General features: G+C 43.6%; 1 protein-coding gene across 4 annotated transcripts in view; it reads right to left on the bottom strand.

Annotated features, from left to right (window-relative positions):
• Window positions 1-1,914: 1,914 nt before the first annotated feature.
• Window positions 1,915-20,876, bottom strand: part of nckap5l (NCK-associated protein 5-like) — a 62,823-nt gene continuing 43,861 nt past the window's right edge. For 3 of the 4 annotated variants that reach the window (XM_087833666.1, XM_087833664.1, XM_087833665.1), the window contains exons 3-13: window positions 18,522-18,662; window positions 16,607-16,675; window positions 16,486-16,524; window positions 16,282-16,401; window positions 13,764-13,856; window positions 10,694-13,527; window positions 9,768-9,897; window positions 9,464-9,536; window positions 7,897-8,178; window positions 7,250-7,401; window positions 1,915-2,701 (exon numbers count right to left, since the gene is read on the bottom strand). In XM_087833666.1, coding sequence (XP_087689792.1) covers window positions 2,441-2,701; window positions 7,250-7,401; window positions 7,897-8,178; window positions 9,464-9,536; window positions 9,768-9,897; window positions 10,694-13,527; window positions 13,764-13,856; window positions 16,282-16,401; window positions 16,486-16,524; window positions 16,607-16,675; window positions 18,522-18,662 — 4,194 coding nt within the window. In that variant the 3' untranslated portion in view covers window positions 1,915-2,440. Of the gene's footprint in view, window positions 2,702-7,249; window positions 7,402-7,896; window positions 8,179-9,463; window positions 9,537-9,767; window positions 9,898-10,693; window positions 13,528-13,763; window positions 13,857-16,281; window positions 16,402-16,485; window positions 16,525-16,606; window positions 16,676-18,521; window positions 18,663-19,512; window positions 20,069-20,876 lie in introns of those variants that run through there. The other variant, XM_087833667.1, reaches the window with a different exon arrangement.

Here is a 20,876-nt window from a genome sequence, read left to right as displayed (position 1 = left end):
CATAGGTGAACAATTTGTCAATCACAAGTCGTTGATTCAGTTCATTGTCCTGTTGTATGACTGCATTTGGGCCACGGTTTATTTGTCAGACAGAGCAGAGCACGGCTGACTCGATGACACAAGGGCTGTATCCCAATTCAGGGTCTGCAGCCTTAAAGTACGCAGCCTCAACGATCCTTAAGGGCCACGTACTTAAAGACCGCTAAGGCCGGAAGTGCGAGGCTTGTGAATGGGACGGTCTAGCCTCCGTTGCGCTGCCCAGGTTGCCTAGCAACCATGATACTAACAGCTGGAAACGTTTCATACAGCTTTGTTTGACAGAAATGAAGGAGAAAATATTTGGTTCATTTGTTTGTTTGTTTCTACATGAGCTTTGATCATTCTCTTTAAGATTAAGCTCAGCTATTGAACGGTGTATATTTTAAAGTAAAGGCTTTAAAACCAAGTTAGTACAAGTTTGTTTTCATTTTCTTCGTTATTAAACATTTGCACATAAATAAGTGACATAATATTCAGTACATACTTAAAGTTTACTCTTCAGGCGCCCTTCATCCGCTGTTTTTTTCCGGCAAAATTATCCACACCCACCGCAGCGCTATGCATTCTGGGATATGTTGGGCCACGAAGTCTACACCGCCACGTCCTTAAAATTCAGGGAAATGAAGGACGCATTTGAGGGACGCATTTCGAGCAGCCTTCGAATTGGGACAGCCTTCGTCGCGTCGCGGTGACGTAATCGGCCTTAAAATGCGGCCTTTAAGGCTGCAGACCCTGAATTGGGATACAGCCAAGGTGCTGTCCTGTGTCTGCAAAACAGGCCAAAATCATCACCCTCCTACCACCGTGCAACAGTTAGTATGAGCGGTTTGTGCTACTGTGCTGTGTATGACTCTGTGCATCATTGCCAAACATCTCCACTCCAAAGTACTGTGATTTACTCAAATGCAGCTTTTCAAAGCTAAAGCGTGCTGCCATGCTCTTTTTTTTCCCGCTGACGGGACTTTCCCCTAGCTATCCTTCCAAACAAGCCGTACTTGTTCAGTCTTTTTCTAATTGTCTTGTCATAAACTTTAAAATGAACACATTAATTGTGGCCTGTAGAGTCTGAGAAGCAGCTCTTCAGTTTTTTGCAGTTTTGTCTATATATGGCACTTGGAGAGCGATTGTGGCAACATGTCAACACAAACCTGAATGCTACAGATGAGAAAAACTGCTTGAACTTCTGCTTTCATAGAAGTGCTCACACTCACTGATGATTAGTGAATTTGATTAGCAGAACCTGGCTGGTTACCCTCTATAGAAACAGTAAGGGGGTAATTAGTTTTTCACAGGACTCCACCAAGTTCTATAAAACCTCTTTTTCACAACTGTGCAAATAACACTGCAGATGCACTTTCAATCCAAGTCTGTGAGCTACTACAACCTCATATAATTACTTAAAAAAAAGACTCAGACAAAACTAAATCAAAACATTTTAATTAGAAAGTTGAAAAACGGCAGTAGGTACATAGGACCTCTATTTTTGCTAGGGAACAAACGGCAATAGAGATGATGCAACACAAAATATGAAGATAACCTACTAAGCGAGGAAACTGCAGTTTTCACAGAAAGATTACAAAAAAAGATGACTGCAAATGATGAACATTTAAAATAAATAAATAATAGAAATACATATTCATTGAATAGTGTAGCCATTTCTCTTATCTATGTTATTATTGCTGGTATATATTACCTTTAAATGTATTATGATTTCAAAACAAACATACTCTGACAACCTTCCTTGGCCGCAAAACAATATCAACATGATCAATAAAATCGTCTATACATTTAAAATCGTGATGCATGAGTTTAGCAATTAAGAGTCACAGACATGAACATTCTTTTTTTTTTTAAAGGCGCTCCATGTTTTTTGTGGGGTTTTTTCTATTTTTTTTTTTAATACATTATGCGGTGAAATGATGCCAAGAATAGAATGGATGTATTGATACAGTACAGTACGCCATCTGTTGAACCCCTCGCCAATTTTTTCTGACGTACGGGACGAAGCTCCGTCTACGATGAGAGAAACGAAAGAGAGGTCACCGAACGACAACTGGGAGTGACAACTTTTTGTGCTGCTCATTAGCTTGGCCATGCGTTTTGTTGTCCTGTACACATGATTTAAAGAGAAGTGTCCACAGTCGAGTCTGATCGTGAAAAAGTGAACAACCTATACGATTTGGGTGGCTTTTGGCTTCACGTTTATTGGAAATCCTGAGGAGATCAATCCATCTTTCCAGTTACAACAGCTGATGAGACGTCACCAGTTTTTTCTTCGCGGATGTCGACGGGGAGCAGTCTTCTTTTCCTCAGCAGCATCTCAGCGCAGCCATCGACCAGGAGACGCGTCCTCCCCGTCGTCCTCCTCCTCCTCCCTCTCCTCCTCCCGTCCTTGGCTGCTTCATCCTTGGCTGCCGCAGGATGACAGACTGTCGTACAGAGAATCACTCAGAGACTCTGGAGTCTCCAGGACCTGAGGGCGACTTGGGGATAGGGCTTCCTCTGGCCGCTCCCTGAGCAGCTCCAGCCCGGCCTCCCGGCTCATCTCGGGGACGCTGGGTGTGCGCGTCTTTCCCCGGCGGCTCATCCCCGATTGGGCGGGGACGGGCAGGCTGCCTGGATCAACCACCCGGCTGGAGGAGGGGCCGCTGGCCTTCGTGCTCTGAAAGGAAGCAGAAGGGTGGGAAACATTTAAGGTCATGTGCTTCGTCTTATGTAACGCCTTCAGGTGACACCAAAAAAGTGGGTTACAGGATTCATCTAACTGTAAATTTTTAATATTCAGCTGATGAATAATTTGTAAAGGGAGAATGTGGCTCTGTGTTTTTTTTACATTATGTAAGATGTAAGTGCAGATTTAAAAATGTATCCCTTCTTTTACTGCCTGCAAAGGATTTCAGCCTGTAAGTGACCCAGATAAGTCTTTTTCTCATGCTCTTGCTAAGCACTTTTCATTAAGTACAGAATAATATTCTCATTAAACACTCATTAACGAAAGCATAATAACCTTCAAAGCTTTCTTCGTAAGGACTAGTCTCTAGTCTATTCTTCAGTTTCTTAGTCAAAGCTGGGATTGGTAGTTTGAGTTTCACTGCAGATGAAAAATTGATCTTCTTTGAGTTGTCTTGATCAGTGGAGGATAAGAGCTTGTGTCCACAGGAAGTGGTTTTTGCACAATTTTCTATAAAAAGCTCAGCGTCAGTGACACATGGAGTCCTCAGCTTTTATCTTTCCCCAGTTTACGCCGTCAGTGAAATAGTTTTGGAACGGTGCTACACTTGTTAACGTCACTTGTCTTTCACCTGCCGATCGAAATCAAGGCAGGCTGGGACTTGAAACACCGTCAACTAAGGCTGTCACTATATTCAGGTTGTCATGTTACAAATATGCACTTGACAATACAGTAAATAATCCAGTGGCAGAACAGTGACAGTTAGACTGCTGTTTATAGCAGGTATTTTAACAGCAACAGCATTTCTATAAAATGCAAACAGAAATCAGTTTCCCACGACGCCCTCACCCAAAAAAACAACCCTCAGTATATCAGACTGTTAGTCATACAGGCGTAGTTAAACAGTCATTACTTTGCTGAGTTGTTGTCTCCTCTTGCTGCTCCTCACCTTTTGTGTGCGTTCCAAACATTTGGGTAAACAGTAGCTCCTCTGTGGAAATGTGCTACTGAGCCCTGCACCTTGACTCACAGGAGCCTATTAAGGTTTGTGGATGGTCTGATTGAGTCACTGCAGTTTAGTGCAGTCATGTAGGCTTAGAGACCAGTTATTAGGGGGGAATGTGTGTGGTGAGTAGTTGGGGAGAATAGCAACTATGGTAGCAGAATCAACTCATAGTATCAATAATAATGCTTAATAATATCAATATAATCTAATCCGATGACAGCAGTCTTTGGTGTACTCCCAAACCAACACGGGATAACTTCTTATCAAATGAATGCAGTGGCTTTCTCATCTCTCCTGGCACGCAGGCTAATTCTTCTTAAATGGAAGGATTCAGGTCCGCCAGTGTTTGTTCAGTGGGTGAGAGAGGTGATGAGGTGCTTGCAGATAGAGCATTTGAGATACAGTTTGAGAGGGTCTCAAAGTAAATACTACAAAACCTGGTCATCCTTTGTTGAATATGTGGAGAAGTTGTCATTTACTGAAATATGATGTATTACTGCTTTTATCTGTGTTTGGGTTTTTTTCTCTTTCTTTCTTTAAAGCCACCTACTATCTGTAGCAAGCCAAAAAGAACTGCGCACAATGCAGCCCCCCCCCCCCCCCCCTTTTTATTTATGTATTTATTTTATTCTATTTTTGTTTGTTTTGTTTTTTTTGGTGGGTTTTGTTTTTGTTTTTTGTTTTTTTTTCTGTTCGTTTGTTTGTTGTTATTGTTTTTTTGTTTTTTTTTGCCTTGTTCGCGTGATAGTACTTTTTTTTTTGTATGTGCCCATAGATTAAGCATTTTCCTGCATCCAACTGGTTTGCCACTGCGTGGCGTAACCAGTTTCACAATGGCAGTGTTTGTAATCGCAATTCGAGTTATATTTTTCTGTACTTTTGTCATATTGGAAAATTATAAATAAAGTTGTCAAAAAATAATATCAATATAATAATATCAGTATATCAATGTAACCTTGTCAGGTCAGTTACCTCTGAGAAACTTCTGGTCTCTAGGAAAAAATTACTATTCCCCCACTGGTTGACAAGGGGTTACTGGCTGTCATGTATTGTGTCAAAAACCTCTTTATGATTGCTTTTGTTGCTAGCAGATTCCCACAGTCATTGTAGTGTGTATAGAAGATGCCAACTTGTCTGCAAACACTTCTAATTTCTCACTAAGTGGTTGTGAGACTGTGTGACACAAACCAGAAACCAGTCAAACCAAAAGAGGCGTCTTTGGTTTAATCGGTAAGGTACAGCTTTTAATTTGAAGGCGAACAGTCTCCCTTTCTTGTTTGCGTTGCAGTGATTAGTTAGATACGGTTTGCAGACAAGTCGATGTCTTTCATGAGGATGGGTAACCGCAACAATCTGCTAGCAACCAAAACAATCACAAGGTTTTTGTGCAACACTTCTTTGTGACATTTTTCCCTAGAAAGGGGATCGCCTGTGACTGGGGCCTTGTCCGGGATGATAGTAAAGTAATAAAGTTACCGTAATTGTCGGGCTATAAGCCGCTACTTTTTGCACAAGCTTTGAACCCTGCGGCTTTTAGTCAGGTGCGGCTTTTCTATGGATTGTCCGTGATTTTTGTCACATCGTAAGACGATTTGTTTTGTTTCTTCCGCTGTTGTACGGCACTACGTTGCCTGGCGGAAGGGCATGTGATCAGACACACAGTATCGGGGTTCAAGAGTGGTATGTTGGTCACATGTCCATCCGCCAGGCAACATAGTGCCATACAAGTAACGCGAAAAACAAACTTCAAAGTAGCGCTAAGCGTTCAGCGGGAGGCGTGGATGACGAGCGGCGATAAACTTGCGAAAAGCAAGTTATGCTCAACTCCACCAGTGGAATCTGACAGCGTGGAAAAGTGTGAAAACATCCACGATCACCAACGGATTTCGAAGGGCTGGACTGCTGCATGATGGAGAGGAGGACAGCGCCACGGCCCTTCTGAGGGTGTTCGACTCTGACACTGACAATGAGGATTTGTTTGGTTTTGAAAGTGACAACGAAGGAAAGAAGCTGAGAGTGGATGACAAAGCCATCCTGAGCCTGTTCGTTTCCGACACTGGAGAAGAGGACTTTGGTGGTTTTAGTGCGCAGGAAGAAGAGAAAGACGGTGGTGAATGACTGACTTTTCTTCTTGTTAAAGCCGTGTCACTGCACCTGAGCCTAAAAGGTAGTCCGAATCTATTTTTCTGGTGTGCTGTAGGTTATTGTTTGTACTACATTTGTTACTCGTTTAAGAAGCATCAGTACATGTTTCGTACTTGTAATTACCGCTACTTGTACATATACCTAAAAAGTTATGCAAATATGTCCCCATAACCTGTTTTTCAAAATATTAATAAAAGGGGTGTGTCTCCAAACAGCCATCTCTTTCCTAACAATTCCCTTTGTGCATATTCTCTTACATATGATAAGTCAACATTGAAACACCTGCGGCTTTTAGTCAGGTGCGGCTAATGTATGTACAAAACAGGATTTTCCCCTGATTTTAGCTTGTGCGGCTAATATTCAGGTGCGCTTTGTAGTCCGGGAAATACGGTATATGGATAAAATAAAGCTCATAATGATGTTTACTGACAGGAAATAAAAGAACAAAAAACTGCTAATGATATATCACATTATTACTGATAATGTGAATTTTCTTTGCTACAATAATTATAAATTGAAATTAGTGAAATTTATTAAATTAATTTCCAAAGCACTTCCAGGCCCAAAAGTGGTCGTTACTGACGAGCCAGTTATTTATGATCTACGAACAAAAGCATTTTCTTCATGTGTTGCTTGAATTGAATGTTGCTTCTAACCCTGCAGAGGTGTTCCAAACACCGGAACTGATAAAACTGGCAAAAGATTGAAATTTCTTCACCGCAGTAAAACCAGGAAACGATTTCAAACTCCTGACACGTGCACAGCTGCTCTCAAGCACTGCAGGTAGAAGCGAGAAAAAAGCGTTGATTAATTTGATGGCAGAAGAGATTTCTGCGTCGCAAACCAACCAACAGTAACCTCTTGATTGATCAGCCAAACAGCAGAAGTGCCGTGCCTAACCTTTCCCGTAAAGTGAAACGTCGTTGTGTTTTCTCCTTTGTTGTTGTCTATGCCCCTCAGGGCCACCGTAGTTCTGTAACCTAGCAACAACATGTGCTCTGAAAATGAGGTCATGGATGCTTCCACTGCAAAAAATAAATAAAAAAAATGTTGCTGTGGACTCAGAACCAGAGTCTTGTGCAGATGTGATGTGCGCACCAGAACAGAAAAATTAGCTCATCGGTCAGGAGTTTGTCTGACTCAAGAAGGGCTTTTTGTTGGTTTCTGTGGATGCTGTTAAACATACAGTAAAGGCGGTGATTCCCCATGACCTTAGCTCTCAGAAATCTTCTGCATTCTTCTGTTATTTCTCACCATTAGTTAATAAAATACATCTATTATGCCTGAGTACAGCAGCAGCTCTTTCTGTGCCACAAAACAGTCCTCACAACTTCGTTTGAAGACGATAAAAGGTCATTTGAATAACAGTAAAACCACAGTATGCCTACCCCTCTGAATGGTGATCCAAAGGATACCGCCTCCTCCTCTTCCTCCTCCACTGCCAGGTACACCTCCGCAGGTCCTGCTGGAGTCTTCAGGTTGGGGAAAGTCCAAGTCTTGGAGCGAGGCGAAAACATGTTCCCTCCATGTGCCTCTTTGTCTGCAGATGGAACAAATAAAGATGAGTTTGTGTTTCTTGTGCCGAGGATTTTCTCCCCCGTGGGTTATTACTGAAGTGAATTTAAGAGCACAAGTACTTGTCGAAATTCCCAACATGAGGAAGGTTAAAACTGTTTAAGTGTTAGGCTAAAATGGTTACAACAAAAGGGAATAAATGTGTTTTGTAACCATGCTACTGGAGCTTCATGGCTTTGCAGAGAAAAGGTTTGACCCAAAGTGAACCAGCTAAACATTTAAGAGGGATGTTGGTGGTTTCTGGAGGATAAAAGTTGTTCTATTCTTTAATACTGTTTCCTTTATAATTCTATATTTCTTTGTGTCCTCTTTATGCTTTTATTTACACTCATACCATCATAAAACACATGAACGTCGGGCTGGGAATCGGCGTAACAGATCCCACTTAAGTAACACTGTCCAACAACCTGACCTCTTCCATCTGTTATTGTTATGTCTAAGTGGGGCGGAGTGTTGACACCTTCGCGGATGACGCCGGCTGAGCCTCTTCCCTCCAACACGGACCCGTACTGAATGGTGGGAATCAGCTGCTTGTGTGGAGCGTAGCAGTCCTCCTGTGATGTCAGCTCTCTGTCCAGGGTGCGAGCTCGCCGTCCGGCTCTCCCTGGGGAGCCGCCGCCGGAGTGGTGCTCGGCTCCGCCCTTCGTCTTAGACAGGCCCCGTGCAGCTACACCGCTACTGCAGTCGGGCAGAGGGAACGTACCAATGCCGCTGTCCAGGGTGTAGGTGGAAGCACCGGAGCCTGTGGAGGAAAAACACGGGGGAGGGAGATTCAGCAAATCTGAATTAATGAACTGCTTGCGTAATTTGAGAATTTAGAAGAAGAAAAAAATAAAAAACGTCACAAAGCAAATGTGTAAATTGGTGGCGTCCTCATTTATTTGATCTTTTACTGCAGCCTCAGAATGAGCTCCCCTCAGGGGTGTGCCCTGTTTGTTCACCTTTGATATGCTAACAAAGGTGTGAGGCAGTTTATTTCCCCTCAGTGTTTCAGTCACGCCCTCATGGAGCATCGCTGATTCTCAGTGACTGAACGTGTGATCATTTACGCAAATAATACCGCAAAAATACTGAAAGTCCACAAGGAAAAGTGTGTAATTATTATCTACAAAACACATGCTTAAATTATAAAAAATAAAAGTACTCAGTGAAAAGTACAGATATTAAATGATTGTGGATAAATACATTATCTACTGTGGTTTAGAGAGACACCTATTTCACAGAGGTACTAAAGTTGATCGTAAAATGATACGTCTAATCGCCATATTTCCTCAATGCAATCATCAGCTGCCCTATCCTGTCCTCAGAGAAGGAGAAAGCAACAAACACAGTCCATTTACTGTGAATGTGAAGCCCGGATGACACGAAAAGATAAACAAAATTAATTGACCGTTGAAAGGTGCTAGTTCAAATTCTTTTATTTTGAAAGTCTCTGGACGTGCAGGAGACTACTGTGTTATATCCTTCATCTGGTGTAGAGGATCCACATTCACCTCTACTGGGACAATATTTATAATATTTAAAATGTATAATATCTAATATTATATAAGCTCTAATACTATTGCATAACATCGAAATGTGTTCAGCAAAGTTTGGTAAAATGTTCCAATCTGAGGAAGGTCTCGTAGGATCACAGTAGCAGTGTTTATTTCCATATTCCATATCATAAAAGCAACATTTTAATATTGCATCCTGTTGGTGTGAAGCTAAGCTAGGCCACTGCACACAAGCAAAGTAAATAGCAACTTTATATTAAAAGTGCAATATTTTCTCTCTAAAATGTATCAGGGTAGATATATGAAAGATTAAGTAGCAGAAATACTCAAAATAGTTTCATTTTTCACCTGAACGTACACATAGTTTATATTGTTATCACTTTTCTTTCTTTTTTGCATTTAATTTACCTAATTCCCTTCCTCTCTGTGAATTTCTTATTAACCTCACTTCCCTGTGACTTCCACCGAAGTCTATTTTGATCCTCCACAAAGGCCGCAAACCTTTTTAGACTCCCGGCAGACGTATCTTACCTGCAAAGTGTTGAGAGTGAACTGAATCTGCGAGGTTTTCATCTGATGTGATCTTGCCAATTCTTTCTGATCCCTGCATGAAAGAACAACAGAGATGCAGAAAGAGCCGTGACTGTGCGGAAATCTTCAAATCTCAATGCCGGAGACAAGTCTAACAAATTAGATGCCAGGTTTAGACTTGAAAGTCGGTTCAGTGTAAACAGACTCGACTCGATGAAAGAGAGCTCTGTTTTTAATGTCCTCCCTCAGGTTTCTTTTAAACTCTCTTAGTCTCTGAACTGCAGATTAATAAGTAAAGAAATACCTTCTCCATGTCGTCGTGACTGGTGGTGTGACTGATGATGTCGCTCTGCTGGGTGAACACCGGCTTCGACGTCTTGCAGTCGAACGACAGCCGTCGCTGGGGCACGCTGATCATCTCCTTTCCGTCCACTCTACATTTAGAGTCAGAAACGGCTTTATTGGCCAAGTGTTTGCACACATACAAGGAAGTGGGCTCTAGCTGTACATGGTTTACACAGCTTGGATTTGGTTTTTTTAAACCACACACAGGCTGATTAAAAAAAATAATGAAGACGTCTTTGATTCCTTTATTTAGACATTGAAGACGTTTTACATAAAAAGCAGCATTCATGTGATATTTGGTGTAGGAGAGGAAGAGCTGTCACTGCTGGAAAACGCTGGGAAAGATTCATGATATATCTCAGTGGAAAGTTTCCTGTTTTCTTCCTGCATTAATTATGGATTTTAAAACGTATTTAATTAATGACCGTCATCAGCATGCAGGAGGACGCTTGCACTGTCTGCACCGTGAATTTCATCATTTATTAGGCAGAAGACTGGGCTACCTTTCATTCATCATTCAAGATATGTGGTATTAATGAAAGTTAATAAATAAAAGGGACAAGAGGAGCTTTTTTTTGAAAGACTAACATTAAATAAAATTTCCCAGCACTCAGTGCAAGTTGTCGTATTTCTTTTTTTAAAGGATGTTTACAGTGATCTTAATCCCTGGATATATATACATATGCAAAAAGCTGCTCCAGGCTTGTGCTTGCGATAAGTATCCAAATGCTACTTGGCTTCTACAGAAAATAATTCTTGAGTTGAGACCAACATCTATAATTGATTTTGCATGTACTAAAAGCGGCTTACATCTCTGCCAGGAAGAAAGAAGAAGTGTACTTTCTTAAAATATTACATCTCTGATGTCCTTTCTTGAGTCCTCACCTGTTCAGCAGCTGTTGCATGAAGTTGTCAGAGCGCGCTCCCCTGTACATGACCGCCAGCTGTCCCTGAGCTTGATCCATCACCACCTCACACGAGTGACCCCTGCCTGATCTCTCCACATAGGCCCGCTCCTCCTCCAGGGCTCTCCTCAGCCCCTCGGCCTTCTCCATCAGAGTCGAGATGTTCAGACCTTCCACGCCTTCTTTACACCTGGAGGCCATTTTCACAGAGTCCCTGCCGACCGAGGGGATGTTTATCTTCCACTCCTTCTTCTCCTCCTTTGCTTTAGTGCCGTCGGTCTTGCGGCTCAGCGCGGGGAGCTTGCTCTTCTTCAGGCCGAACCAGCTCGCGATGCCGTTGGAGGCCTTCTGCTTGACCTCTCCGCCCTGCCCTCCTCTGTCCTGCTCCTGAAGTTTCAGCACGTTCTCCTCGATGCCCTTCATCACCTTCTGCTCGATGGCGGATTGCAGGGTGGGGACCGGCAGCGACGGCTTCTCCACCTCAGATGCCGGAGGTCTCGGAGGAGGAGGCGGGAGGCTGTCTCCGTACATCGGATTCTTTTTCCCTTTCCCGCTGATCTTGGTCCTCTCCTCTGACTTGGACGAGTAACGCGGGGCCTCTGCGGACTTGCCCCCTCTGTGGACGGACGGGCCTTGGCAAGGTTTGGACGGCGACTTCGGAGGGATTTTGTTGGGGCTGTTGCTACTGTGAGGAGCGATGCTGGCTTTAACGTTGTAGGCCAGATTCAGGGAGCCAGGACACTTGATGTTGTTGCGTAGCACCTGGGGAGCATCTGTGTTGGGTGACGGCAGGCCCATTTTACTCTTCGGTCCCTCTGGCTTGGTCACACAGAGTTCTTGTTTAACCAGTGCGGGACCAGAAGATTTTACTGGCTGCTCATAGAGCTGAGATGACCCCGGATACTTCAAACCACCACTGCTACCTTTAGGTTTACCATCCGAAGAGTCTGTGAACTTCGAATGTCTCTGTTCCTCTTTGTGGATCTCTGCCGTCTTGCCTCTTTCTTCTCCGTAGGTGCCTTCGTTCGCCGCATCGGTGGGCCTGAGGCCGCCTTGTAAATCCTCCGAGCTCCTCAGCTTGCCGAGCGCAGCCAGTCTGTCTTTGAAAGCGTGGTGACTCGAGTCGGCCTGAGGTCTCGCCGCCCCAACCGTAGGCCTCTTGGGAATGGACGATGAGTCACTCCTCCTGGTTGGAGGTGCAGGCGGACCCTGAGTGACCTCAGAGCTCGCTATGTTCACCTCCCTTGTGTGCCCTTCCTGCTTCTCTCTGGTTTGTGAGTAGTTAGTTTTGCTCTGAGCTTTGCTGAGGGCAGAGGAGTTGGGTAGGCTGTGATGATTAACCCACACAGGGCTGTCTGAATCCTCTTCATCATCTGATGTAGACTCTGATGTCGATGAGGACGACTGCTTTCGCTGAGGCGCGGGATTCAGGACGCTTTCTGGTAGCGATTTAACAAGCTTCCTCTCACCAGCGTTTGCCTTAGTTTGAGATGGAAGAGTGGTTCTTTTCTCCTGACCCTGGGTTGGTTCCTCCTCTTTAGAGCCGATGGACATGTCACAGACATTTTCATAATGAGGGACCCTCTGAGAAACTTTGGGTGAGGAGGAGGGAGCGCCGATCTTTGAGCCCACAGTGGGTTTAGGTGCAGACAGGCTGCTATAGCTTATTTCCTTAGCGGGTGGGGAGCAGGTGTCTTCGGGCTGTGGAGGGGAAGTTGGTGCCGAGTGCGTGGCGGGGTACGACTCGGACCGGGCGGGTGGAGGAGGGGGCTGCCTGCACCGCTCAGTGGTGGTCGCTCTGCGTGTGGGAACGGGCGAGTGGTAAACCTCGTAGTTATTGGTGCGGCAGGGGATCCTGGAGTTGCGAGTGAGCTGAGGGCTCAGGCGGACAGAAGAGGTGGGAGCCTGCGACTTCTCCCCCATCGAGGGAATCTTTAAGAACTTGAGCAGTTTGGATGGGGAGTTGATGGCAGCGGCTTTAACGTCGCTGAGACAGGAGGGACTGGGGCTGACGGACGCACTGGCTCTTACACAGGAAGCCTCCGGATCTGTGGCGTCTTTCTCAGGGACGGCTGAGGGTTCGTCACCAAATGAGAGCGCCAAACCGTTGGGAACGCCATCGCTTGTATCCAAGTCACAGTGGGCCTCCTGTGCAGAAGTAGGCAGGTGGGAGGTGGCACAGAAACCAGTGAGCTCTTCAGAGGCACTAGCGTTTAGCTCCGAGTTATCCTGCTCTCCTTCCAGATTCGGACTGGCTGCTTCTGCGATGGATGAGTGGGCGGCGGCGCCCGCTGGTTGCTGGTTGGCTTCATTCTTGGTGCTCTGTTTAGACTCTCCCGCTCTGGTCTTACTGTGACATTCACTCATAGCAGCTGCAGGAACTATATGGCTCTGGGTGGCTTTTGAAGGACTACAGACATGGTTGCATGGCTTTGGAGGGCTCTCTGGGCTCCTCTTGCAGTGTAAACAGCAGGTGTTCCCTCCCTCACACTTCACTGCTCCGTCACCATTCACATGCTGGTGTGTGTCTGTGTCCGAGCAGGAGCAGTGGCAGTGTGTGTGGTGGGATTTGCACTGCAGCGGGAGGGGGTCCGCAGAAGCCAAAACAGCCTCTGTGGACATGAGCACCTGGCTGTAGTCGCAGAAAGACAAGCTCGTCGTGGATGGGTGGAACTTGAGGGGGTCCGTCTCCTCCATCTTGCGCAGGACTTCCAGGATGTGTGCTTTCTTCTTGAAGAAGGGAGACAGAGCCTCCATGTTGGCGGCGGGGCCACGAGGGCCCGGCGAGGCATGTTGTGTGCGGTAGCCATTTCCCTGTGGACAGACACAGATTAGCATCAGTATACAGTTCACGGAGAGAGCCAAACAGCTTAATTCATCGGGACCTTTGAGTGCATGCGTACAGGAAAGAGTGTGAGGGAGATTAGAAGTGGAGTCTTTTTTTAAAGCACAATAGTTGAAAGCAAAGCAAATGTCAGAGCGGTTCAAACGTCACACGCAGATGGGGATTTTTGTCTGATTCAGAGGCTCTTATGGTTTGTAACAGTCACCTTGGCTTGTGCTTCAGTCTGTGCCGGCTCCACCTGTTTGGCCGAGTCATTGTGCAGCTGTGCATTGTAGTCTGGGAGCGGTCCCGCCTGAACCTGTAACAGGAGATTCATGAGGCAATTATGATGAGACTGTGTACGCTACAGGCTATAATATACACAGACGGCTGAGAGCTACATTGTCCTGGCATCGGCAGAAACTATTTAGAGTACAGGTGAAAAGAGCGAGCTCCGTACAGGCTCACTAGCGTTGGAAAAAAACCCAGAAAAATCAGCAGCTTCAGCGCTGCACTAACACACAGGTTCTTAAAATATACTGAGACATTATTGGATAACTTGCATTAAAAAAAACCAATAAAATATAATCAATTATTAAATTCCGTTATTAAGCAGTTAAAGTAGTTCAAAAACTGCAAACTGACTGAGTGTCATCCTGCCTGTTAAGGCTGGGAGAGAAAAGAAAGAAAAGTAAAGATATAATTTAAGAACCTCGCTGAGGAAAGAAGGAAGTGCAGGCAAAGACAAGACGTGTTAGAATGACGAGTGAAAAATTCTAACTTTATTTATTATGGATTAGCAATGTGAGAAGCACTGAGAGGGTGGCAAGTGGGGGATAAATATGGCACAAAGGCAAAGACGTGTGCCTTTTCTTGACGATAATGGAGCTAAAAAGCACTCGGCGAGTGGTGTTCAGACCACTAAAAATATACTCCGCAGCAGTGTCTTTCCAGAAATAATGACCCGGGCTTATAAAAAACTAAACTAAACAATACAAAACTCACTGTGTCTAGTTTTCTAAAGGAAGTATTTTCCTTCTATCAAAATAACATCTGCCAACTTTATCGCTGAAGGAAGCGCATTGCTGCTCATCCACCAGCAACAGTGCAACAGGATGTAGGTATCGAGTGCATTTCCCTCAGCTGAGCTGTAATATTAGCTACATGGGTGCTTGTTTTGGTTGGCAAATGGAAACAATAGAAAGAAAAAAGTGTTCACAACAAGGTCTTTTTGATAAATCAGATCATCATAACAAAAAGCGTGCATGCTTTTTAACCTCCTAGGACCTGCAGTCCACATATGTGGACATCACATTTTGGGTTATTTAGACCAGAATACTCAATTTTGCTCTACAAGGGCCTGATATCCACTTACGAGGACATTATACTGCTACTGTTGTATCAAAATCTTAATATATATCCTCATATGTGGCTCTTATTTTCTTAGAAATAAAAATGAGGTAAAAAGAAATCTGGTAATTCTTTGTTTTTACATTCATCAGGTCCCAATCAGCCCAAATGTCAAAGAGAAATTAACGATGCTGTGGAAGAGTTCGGGTCTTAATAAATATATTTTTTGTGCCATTTAGTTCCATTATATTCAAAAGAAAGCAGACATTAAATCTCCACAACTGGCAAACTCATAAAAACGTACTGGATAAAATCCAGTCCAGCTGATAGCCACTTGGGTCCTAGATTCAGGTGTTTGCTTTGTGATTTTACTTCACACACCGTCAATAGTGACACGAACACAGAACCATAACCTTTTCTATGGTTACACGAGGCACATTTGCTTCACTGCAATCTTCTTTTAAGGTGGACCTTTAATGTTTTCCAGGTCTATACTATTATTATTGGACTCTTACACTGCAAGATAATCTTCATTTATCTCATACTGAGCCTTTGGTGCACCTGCTCTCTGACACGAGACATTTTATCTCCTCTCCCTTTAAGCCAACATTCTCAAACACAAGTTTGAACAATAGGTGGATGTTTAGCCAGAGCCCTGTGCCCGAGATGACCATATCAGGGATAGTATTTTTTCACCGACATCATACAGAAAAGAGGAGAAAAAAATGTCTTTAACAGGGAATTACTTGTTGGAATTACTTGTAGATACAATGACCTCATAATTTTCATGTATAAACAGTATATATGAAATGTATACATGACAGAAAATTAGGAACAGTGATGCATTTTAATACTGTGTGTCGTGACAAACACGTAACACAGGAATTATGTATATAGAAACACAATGGAGGGTTTCTGTTGCAGTCTTTGGTAAAAATGTCTTTTGTTTTCCAACTGATGCAACAATCTGTGCCGCCGAGAAATCCTGCGGCTGTAAAGGTGACTTTAGAGATGGTCCGGCACAAAGACTCAGTCCTCTATTTTATGTTTACGAGCAGCTCCAAACACAGCAGGTTATGAGTATAGGAGTGGCTGAAGAAAAAAAAAGATTTTCTTTAGTGTTCTGCAAGTTCTGCACTGGGAGTCTGATGCTTTCATACTGGTGGACTGCAGAGATGGCTCTGCACACAGACTCGTGCCTCTAGCTCATTTAATTTGCAATATGCACACCAGCAGAAACAGAACCATCAGTGCACTCGCAGCCTGCCGGCTAAGCTTTGTGCAGCCTGCAGCAGAAATAAAGTGCAGCTACAGAGATCTCATGAACTCGGTTATTTCTAGTTACGTGTTCGGTATTTTTTTTGTCTAAATAGAGAAGAAACTGAGTTTGTTACCTGGTAGTGAGCGGTGGGGTGGTTGGGTAGTTTCTGCTGAAAAAGCTCACACAGCGCTCGGTTCTGTCTCTCCAGGTCAAACACCAACATCTTCAGCTTGATGCACTCCTCCCTCAGATCCTGTTCACAGACACAGAGCAGTGAGACTGAGTCTATAATCCAAGATAAATCAAACCTAAATATAGATATTTAACTTTAAGTTACCTTTTGATTCAGCAGAGCTTGGACCACATGGTTGGCAACCTGATAGCGTGAGAAAGCATTTACATGAGTTTACGTTTCGTGAGTGATTTTGCAGATTTTATAACTTTCATCGTGGACTCACCTCATCCAAGCATCTCTCGTAAGCTTCTCTCTGACTCTCATTGGCCAGCACGAGAGCTGAATTCTCTGCCTGCGAAGCAAATGATGAATAAATCATGTAAACATGAAAAAAACATTCAAAGGTCCCAGTTTATGCTTAGTCCACAGCAGACACCAAAACTACCACTGCAGTCCAGTGCAGTAATTTCCCACACATAACATTACAATGCAAAAAAACAGCTGTAACATAAAACACAATTTAGATGTTTTCATTATCATCCAAGCAGAAAAACCTGTTAGAAGCAAAGCCTTTAGGAGCCATTTGACATTTGGTGTAATGAGCTTATTACCAAGACTCAAACAGAAGAGGCCCGAGGAAGTTACTGATTCCAGTCAAGAAACAGTATGCAAGATTAGGCACAGTAAAATGTCAATTGGCTGTTTTCACACCGTTTTTTGTGGCTTAAAGTCCCAATGAAAAGCAAATATATATCTTCACGTTTTAAACGTGTGTCTCTGCGTCCATTCTGCTAATAATGCTCCAGAAACCAAAATATTAGAATTAAATCATTTTGGTCAAACATAGTTCGATTCTTTTATTTGAGAGAAAACAGGAAGTCTGAGTAAAGCCACTGGTTCGTCTGCACTAACACAGGTTTTTGCCACATATTACCTTCCCACTGAGCCGATTACATTACAACAATTTATTTTAAAATCCACCCACGTGGACACATGTAAATATGTCACATCGATAAACGTATCAAGGCAAGCTTCCTTTAAGCAGCCTGCTAATCCCCAACAAAAAGGTTTTGTTAGCTTTAAGGAGAGCTAGGTGGTGAGTAGCTTCCGCAATTCCAGTCAAAGCTAACCAGCTGCTACCTGTAGAGGTATACTGGAGTGTGTGATGTGCTCATCTATCAGCAAGAAAGCAAAGAAGTATAAACTTAAATCAATATCAATAAATCATTGCAGTCTTTGTGAGCAGTTTCTTTCCTTTGATATCACCACCTTTAGATTTATTTTTACATTTTAAATTTCAATTTGAAGCCTTCACAAAGTCAACATTCAACATCTGGGTTTGTGGCCAGAGCTGTGCACCCAAAACGACCGCTTGAATTGTCTCTTATGGCCCAGATTGTGTGGTCTAAAATAATACCAACATCTAGGGCTGCACGATTAATCGTTAGAAAATCGTGATCTCGATTCATACTTATGTGCGATCTCATTTCCAAATGACAACGATTAAAAAAAAAAGAAAGAAAAAAGACGACGACGATTGTACCGCATTTTGATCCGGGACGTAATCTGCCTTATACCTTATACAGCGCTTCCCTATACACGTCGAACTCCCCCAGGCACAAAGAAATTACGGAGGCTATCACTTATCACCTGACCAAAGATATGGCTCCATCAACACTGTGCAAAACGAGGGATTTAGGAGAATGATCAACACCCTAGACAAACGCTACACAGTGCCGTCCCGCAACTATTTTTCTATTGTTGCACTACCTGCTCTAAACACGCAGTGTCGAGCACCGGTGGAGACGGAATTTCAAGCAGTACAACATTTTGCGGCAACGACAAAACGTGAGACATTTGTTGTTTTTATGTTTATTTATTGTTTTTATGTTCAGTCTCAACTGTTACGAAGTTGATGTGCAGTTAATAAGCGCAATAAATATTTATACTGGAAAAGAAAATCGTGAGAGAATCGTGATCTCAATTCTAAGCCAAAAAATCGTGATTCTCATTTTATGCAAAATTGTGCAGCCCTACCAACATCAATGACAATTTACTGCCTGCAGTTGCTTTTGTATGTAAGAAATCTCCACAGAACTAACGGGAAACAGCGGAAAAAAGTGTGTCGCTGCCACTGGTGGAGGTGGTTTGAGTTGTCAATGATCCAAACGAGGACGGCCAGTCTTTCGCTCCCTCACCTCCAGCTCTCTCAGTCGGTCCATGAGCTCGCTGCTGTTGTCCTCCAGGTAAGACTCCACGTCTCCCTCCTCGCCTTCCTCGTCCGAACCGAAATCCTCGTCGCACATTCTCTGTTCTGTCTCGTCAGACATTGTTTTCATCTGCAAGAAATGAAGGTTGTTACCACATTACGATTAATCTGAAAGCATGAGACCAAAAACGTCAGTCGCTCGGTGGGGCGTCTACACACGGGTTCATCTTATTTGTGGAGAAACCACACAGTGTAGACCAAAACAAGTCATAATGAGGCACCAGCAAGATTGAGCCCATCCTTCTGTGCTTTCAGAAATGGAAATGTTAAAGTTTGCAGCTCTGAGCTGTCAAAAAATACAGAGAAAAATAAATAAAATGACAAACTGACAGTTGTGATGTTAACTGGCAACCTCTCAGGTGATGATGTGGAGTAATTTGAAAGCAATGAAAGCAAAGAGTGTTCAATTTACATGTATTTTTTTTAACCTAAAGAGTCGTGAAGCACTTCTTTCGACTAACAATCCAAACACAGACCAACTCAACAACTTCTGCCCAGCAATAAATACTAAAAATAACCCTTATCGTTCGATTTGTTGTATGTATGGTGAATAAAAAGGAAACAAAAAAAGAAACCATGAAATTGTCACGTCTGACACACTGCTGTTAATCAATCAGTCATTTCGTGTTGTCTCAGTTCCTGCTGCCTGCGTCTTATTTGTGCCGTTGCTGTAAACTCCACCCGTCTGGCTCTCCAAGCAAACCAAAACAAACACCGGGGATACGAGTAAACTGCACCGAGGCCTGTTTCACATCAGACCCTGTTTTCATCTCCAGGAGTGACGTTAACGTTATTACCACCATTAAACTGTGTCTGTACTCTGACAGCAGCAGCGTCTCGTTTCACCACCACTTCAGAGTGAAGCCCTCTACACTCCACGCGTGAGCAGCCTGTTACTGCCTCCGCATCGCAGTACCTACTACATATCGAGGATCGCTCCACAAATACATTAATCCACGGATCCTGCGTTGTTTCAGACACTCTGGACAGAGATAAGCCTTTGTGTCCATATTGCACCGCTTCAGTAAATCCACAGATCGACGTGCAGCCCCACGCTGAGCAAACCGGCTGCCCGAGTCTGCGAGCATGGCACACTGCGGGGCATATGGCTGAGGACCAGTCCATCAGGCACGGCTCCAGGTGTGTCTCAGAGTATAGAGAGAGAGAGACACAGGAAGTAGGTGTGACAAAGTGGACCCAGATCCAAAAGCCACATCTTAAAGAGTCATTAGAGCGGATGAAACAAGGCTGATTCTGTGGCTGGAGGCCAATCAGGACCTGGCACACTTTCCTGTCTTCCTGACACGGACAGGTGACACACAAACAAACCGCCGTGTGCACTTAACGCATGCAGAGAGGCTCTAATATTCAGGGCACGGTGTCCAACCTCAGTTCTGTTTCCTGAAACATATTTTGAGCCTGAAAACCTGAAGTTGGCATGTAAGGTCGTATTATTTGAAATCTTTCTTTATTATTCAACCAAAACAGCTCAGGTAATATTCACTGCGATGTCAAGTGTAGTCCATCTGCACTCGAAAAGCTATCCACACCACTTCACCCTTACTATTATACAGGGAGACGCCTTTTCTCTCTACCATGAGCCCTATATACACCTTCCTGCTGCCATAAATACTCACCAGAGAAGCAAATCTGGATTAATCCAAGGCTGAAAATAGTCCCAAAGAAACACACGATTTACTCTCGATGACTATGGTTAGGTTAAAGCTATGTCCTTCCTTTATTAGTGTTTTTAACACAAAGTTACACCTGACCTGATTCTTCCTTTTAAATCAGTTTTCAATATATATATACAGTGGGGCAAAAAAGTATTTAGTCAGCCACCGATTGTGCAAGTTCCCCCACTTAAAATGATGACAGAGGTCAGTAATTTGCACCAGAGGTACACTTCAACTGTGAGAGACAGAATGTGAAAAAAAAATCCATGAATTCACATGGTAGGATTTGTAAAGAATTTATTCGTAAATCAGGGTGGAAAATAAGTATTTGGTCAATAACAAAAATACAACTCAATACTTTGTAACATAACCTTTGTTGGCAATAACAGAGGTCAAACGTTTACTATAGGTCTTTACCAGGTTTGCACACACAGTAGCTGGTATTTTGGCCCATTCCTCCATGCAGATCTTCTCAAGAGCAGTGATGTTTTGGGGCTGTCGCCGAGCAACACGGATTTTCAACTCCCGCCACAGATTTTCTATGGGGTTGAGGTCTGGAGACTGGCTAGGCCACTCCAGGACTTTCAAATGCTTCTTACGGAGCCACT

This window comes from Neolamprologus brichardi, chromosome 20 (genome assembly GCF_056152115.1).
Source record: "Neolamprologus brichardi isolate AB-2024 chromosome 20, ASM5615211v1, whole genome shotgun sequence".
In the NCBI taxonomy this organism is placed as follows: Eukaryota; Metazoa; Chordata; class Actinopteri; order Cichliformes; family Cichlidae; genus Neolamprologus; species Neolamprologus brichardi.
This window is presented reverse-complemented; position numbering and strand designations above follow the sequence as displayed.